This window comes from Habropoda laboriosa, unplaced genomic scaffold (assembly GCF_001263275.1).
Source record: "Habropoda laboriosa isolate 0110345459 unplaced genomic scaffold, ASM126327v1 scaffold33, whole genome shotgun sequence".
In the NCBI taxonomy this organism is placed as follows: Eukaryota; Metazoa; Arthropoda; class Insecta; order Hymenoptera; family Apidae; genus Habropoda; species Habropoda laboriosa.
In genome coordinates this window covers 1,032,744-1,038,093 of record NW_017100187.1, presented here as the reverse complement: position 1 = coordinate 1,038,093, position 5,350 = coordinate 1,032,744, and the positions used below count along the sequence as shown (strand labels likewise).

Here is a 5,350-nt window from a genome sequence, read left to right as displayed (position 1 = left end):
CTGGGACCAGCCCTTTCCACGCGGACTCGTTCACCCAGCTTTTTCCACGCAGATCGTTCGTTTAGGTTTCTGCCGGTGGTCTTTGGGTGCTGTTAGGAGGGTCCATTGAAAAGTTGCTGGACAGAGTACGAAGGATTATCGTTAGGTTTTTGTCAGGTTGGCTCTGTCGTCTGCCATTTTTCTTTCCTCTGTTTTACAGGTGAATTAGAGATAGACGAAAGTGCAGTAATTGGTGATAACGATCGTTCAAGGATCCTTTCTCACTTTCGTCCATCTCTTCACCTCGATTTAAAAAACAAACGACGAAACTTTATACATCGCCACGCAAATTATGATAGGTTATACAGCAAGAGTCCTTCTTACTTGCTTCGCGAACTTTCCAATAGACCCTCGTATCTGACCAAGGCTGAATTTTCTCGGTTGCAGGTAGAAAGATTCAGGGCACTATCGGTCGGTACCAGCGAAGAGGAACGTTCTTCTCGAACCTATTAATTAACACACTCGGGGAATCGTTCGAAGAACTTTCTCAAAAGACACTCGACGAACTTCTCGTCCATCCTCAAGAAGATTCTCGTTGAGAGAACAAAAGGAACGATCGAACAATAGAAGCTTCCCGAGATCTGTTCGATAAAAGACAGTTGCCGCTGAACCTAACAGAGAGCGGTCGGTGAGCGCGATGTCAGGCATCGAGGCCTGACACAGGCTAGGGCGAAGGCGCGGAGGACATCGTTGTAAGGGAGGTTCGATCGGTGAACCGAATGGAAGGATGTATCATCCGGCGTTCTGACTGCCTATGGATATATTCGGCCGTTGCAACGGCGGCGGTGGCGGAAGCACGGTATCCGGAAGCGGCCAGGCTGGCTCGGTGAGGGGGTCCAGCAACAACAACGAGTCCAGCTGTGGAACGTCGAGTGGTGCCAGCGAGAGCGGCGGAACCAGCGACAGGATGCAGTTGACAGGAGCTTCGGCTCCTGGCGCTGCCGCCTCGCCGGAGTCGGGCGTTTCTCCTTTGACCGATGCCTACACCAAGATGACCAGCGATATCCTCGCTGAGAGGACCCTGGGTGACTTCGTCAGCGAGCATCCTGGGGAACTAGTCCGGACAGGTAGAATTTTCTTACCAATTTTTCGTCGTTCGTCGAAGCTTCCTGGTTTTTTTATAGCAAAAAGTCTATTGGTCACGGATGAAACTTGGAAGCCTCGATTTTGTTCAGACGTTGTTGAACTCTATTGACCTACTTATTGCTCTGGGAGTAACTGGTATCTTGATAGGGCATGTAGTCATCTATTTTCAAAGGGTTGACATTCACTGTTCGTTGAATTTACATATCGACGACTCGGTGACGAAGTTGTGAAAGTGGAAAAGACTTAATGTTTCAGAGGAGAATTTTTCTTTGTATAAAGAAATATCGGTAGATACAAGAATGAAGGAAAGTGGGTTATTCCTTTGACTTCTAGAATAATATAAGTTCTGATTTATTAAGATTCAGATTGATTCACTGTAGAATGATATCAGTGATTCGTTAAGTCCTTTTTTAGCTAAAGAGTAGGTTTCTCTAATTTATGCAAGAGGAGATGGCTAGATAATCGTCCAAAGTTCACCGAGTCTAGCTAACTTTTTCCGTTGAATTCTGTTGCAGGATCACCCCACCTGGTCTGCAGTGTACTTCCAGCACACTGGAGATCCAACAAGACCCTCCCAGTAGCCTTCAAGGTGGTAGCCCTGGGCGAGGTCGGCGATGGCACTTTGGTCACCGTTCGTGCTGGTAACGACGAGAACTGCTGTGCTGAGCTGAGGAACTCGACCGCCCTGATGAAGAACCAAGTCGCCAAGTTCAACGACCTTAGGTTCGTCGGCAGAAGCGGAAGAGGTGAGTCTCTTCTACTAGTCGTGAAAACTAGGCCGAAATACCCAGTTACTCGTTTGCCGAATTAAACGGAGAATCTAGAGCGTGCAAATTCACTCGGAGCTAAGAAGATTCGAAGTGAAACGTTTCTCCGAACTTATTCCGCGCAAGAAGGCGTCAGTGAACTCTCCGAAACCAGGCCCCTCTCTCTCCATTCACAAAATTTCCAACCGGTTGACAGCGTAAGAAAGTGGTTCGCCCCAGAGGGGAGGTGAAAAGCCTCAAAGAATTCTACTTAGCTCGTAGTAAGGGTAGGTCACGGACGCCTTCGAGACAACCCTCGTTTTTCCTCGAGGAAAAGAGTCTCTCCCTCTCTCCCCGAGAATTGGACGTTTCGCCAGGGGTTGCCGCGTCGTTGATTGGTGTGCCAGCCGAATTCGAGGCGACGAGACGAGGCCCTGGGATGGGTAATGGGTTTTATTTGTCCGCTTGTACCACCCGACGAAGCAACCTCCTCTTTACTTTCCTTCTACGAAGCCTCTCCGTTCCGCGAGGAGACGACGGGGACGAGCGGGGACGCGGAACGAGCCGACGCCCCTGTTTCCAGGGGCGGCCGATATTAATTGAGGTTTCACTTGGATTTTAATTAACGTTATTAGGGCTGTTTCGCGTCTGACGATTAGCCGACGACCTACTTTCGTTATCTCTGGTAAAATTGCCCGGTATCCGCCTGGAATTTCTCTTTACCCTTTGCAAACTCGCGATAATTCTTCGTTACTTCTTACCACTTAGCTCAGTTCAGCTTTTGTCATCAAAATTTCAACGAAAATAGACATAGTGTTCCTTCTATCTGTTCGATATTGAAGTGTCAATCGTGCCGACACGAGCGTTCATTCTAGAAACTTTAAAAAACTTCCAAAGTACGATCAATTTTTCTAAGTAAATTTTCTCAGCAATTTCTTCGCGGAAAATTAAATTTCTAATTGTCGAGCTGGTGGAAGGAAACGTTGAATAATTATGCTCGAGTGTAAAGGGCCGAGGCTTGCTAGTTTTCATTAGATTTGTGTATTAACTATCGGAACGGTTGGAAAGGCGCGAATGAGGGTTAGTAAATCGCGAAATAGCCGAATTTCCTATCGAACGAAGAGGGGTCGAATCTACCCTCCTGCTCACGGGAGCGCGTCAGTCATTTGTCTGGGATTAGCTCTCAATTGTTTTCGTCGAGCGCGGAATTAACATAAGCTAGGATGAAGAATGTAAGAGAAGTGTCTCTCTCGTCAGGATTCCTGCGACTCGAACCGGCTCCTTGAATATTCCCTGGGAGAACCGATGCGAGGCTCCGGCGAATCCCTAATGATCCCCACCGTTTGTCGAACTCGTTCTCGAAAACATTCCTCTGTTATGCATGTGACAGGGATACTTCTCTCTCCTTCCTCCTCCTGAGAATTAGAAATTCTCCGGGGAAATGGAGATTCTTGGGAAATCTTCTCGAACCTATCGTTGCAAACGCGGATCAAAATAATTCCAGCAACGTCAAGAATATAACGTAACTTATTGTTACACGTTTGCGTGACGAGGGAGAAAAGACGCGCGTGTGTATGAGGGAGAAAATTGGAATTTCTCAAAATCATCGGTGGGAAGATAAAATTGTGGATATTCGAAAAGTGAGCCCGTCGCTCGAGAGCAAAGTTGAAGGATACTCGTCTGCACACCGGGCTGAAACTATAAGCGCCCAAATGATCTATCTCGTTATAGGGCTTAGGGTTGAAGGGGGTGGAAACGATGCAGACTCTGCCAGCGATGGAGCTAGCATTACAGACGAACGTGCGGGAGCGAGGCCGTGGCTTATCATCGATATTACAAGGCCCTCGACTAACCTTCTCGGTTTTCCTCGAATCAAGACCCCTTTTCTATTAGGATCCTGACCTGCGAAATATGGGACTTCCTCGTTTCACTGGCACGTAAATTCGCCCTACAAACTTTCCACACTTTTCTCAAAGAATAATTTTTCTACTTCTTGTTAATTTAATAATTAGGGCCACCAAAATTTTTCTTGTGTACATAAAACAGACGCAAATGACAATTTTAGGTGGAACGAAAGTGGAGTGAAGACAGTACGAATTTCACGCGAGAATCAGAGAAAATAAAAGCTGGACCGTATTCGAACGGTTCATTTTTCCAACGTAAACGTTCGTATTATTTATATTCCCCAAATAATCACGCCGCATATTTACATATTTGATTACGAATACATTCGATATCTCGTTTATTCTGCGGTTCACCGTACGAACAACAACGAAACAACAATCGAAACGTTAAAATTCCCACTTTTAATCTTCCAGCTCTAAATACAACACGCGGATGATCCTTTCGTGTACGAACGTCCAATTAGAATTTTCTACTGGAGGCCGATCTGTAGAATTTCAGGCGATTTTCGAGGACAGTTCTCGCAGGTTCTCGCTGACGGCAGTTCATCCTGACCATAATCAATTCGTTATCAGCGTACAATAGCGCATTTGCCATTCGTTTGGGGAAAATTGAAATTAATTAATTGGCTCGACAACGGTACCCGCGACAGCGTACCGCTCCGCAACGCCCCGTGTGTACACGTGCCACATTTTCCCTCAGAATCGTATGGTAACGAGTATTACCAGGAAATCGATCTCGACGCACTTCCACGGATCTCCACGCTTTTCCCTCGCCAATTCGATTTTCCCACCCTTAATATTGCCCTCTTTCCACTCTCTCTCTCTCTCCAAAGTCGACAACGTGAAATTTTAATTCGTTTATAATATTTAGAGGCACGTCACATATGCGCGTCTTTGTTCTTCCAGATATTGCGGTATTTCCTAACTCGTTGTCTCGTAATAACGCGTCCGAAAATATTGAACGGTTCAGGTTGAAGGAAAAGGCACAATATTCCCCTCGGTGAAAGATTGCTGTTCGAAAATCGAAGAAAGTGGAGTGAGGATGGGTTATCGGGGCGACTTTTAATGGTTCCACGGCGACTGGCACCGAGGGTGATACCCAGCCTTGGAGCCAGCAATGGGTGAAAAGGTTTTAGCCATGGAGGATGCCGTGACTTGCAACAAACTGACGGGGATCCCCCGTTGGAAAACGAGAAGCTCGCGTGGTGAACCACCGTGTGGCCACGCTCGACACTCGCCATTATTCCCCCGATACTTTCTCCCTTTTCTTTCTTTCCTTCGTAGCAGGTACTACGTGTGATAGCCTCGTAGACGTCGTTGGAAGGGAAGGAACTTTGCTTATTTTCTTTACGAGAGCTTTGCTAGTTCAATTTCGTTGCGGAGGAAATGCGTCGTTCAGTTCTCTTTCATATTCCAATTGATTTATGTTTGGTTTGTTTCTTCTTGGAATAGATTTGGACAGTGGGAGAAGCGTAGGAGATAATAGCGATTGGTTTTTGGAATGGTGTAGAAGGATAGGAAGGGCGAGATAGAGAAAGCCAAGCGATCAGCGATCCACTCGGGGTGAGAAACGAC

At 46.6% G+C, this 5,350-nt stretch overlaps 1 protein-coding gene across 1 annotated transcript in view; it reads left to right on the top strand.

Moving 5' to 3' along the window:
* The first annotated feature begins 793 nt into the window (after positions 1 to 793).
* Positions 794 to 5,350, top strand: part of LOC108579678 (runt-related transcription factor 1-like) — a 14,407-nt gene continuing 9,850 nt past the window's right edge. Inside the window, 2 exon segments of the mRNA XM_017943265.1 lie at positions 794 to 1,106; positions 1,641 to 1,871. Coding sequence (XP_017798754.1) covers positions 794 to 1,106; positions 1,641 to 1,871 — 544 coding nt within the window.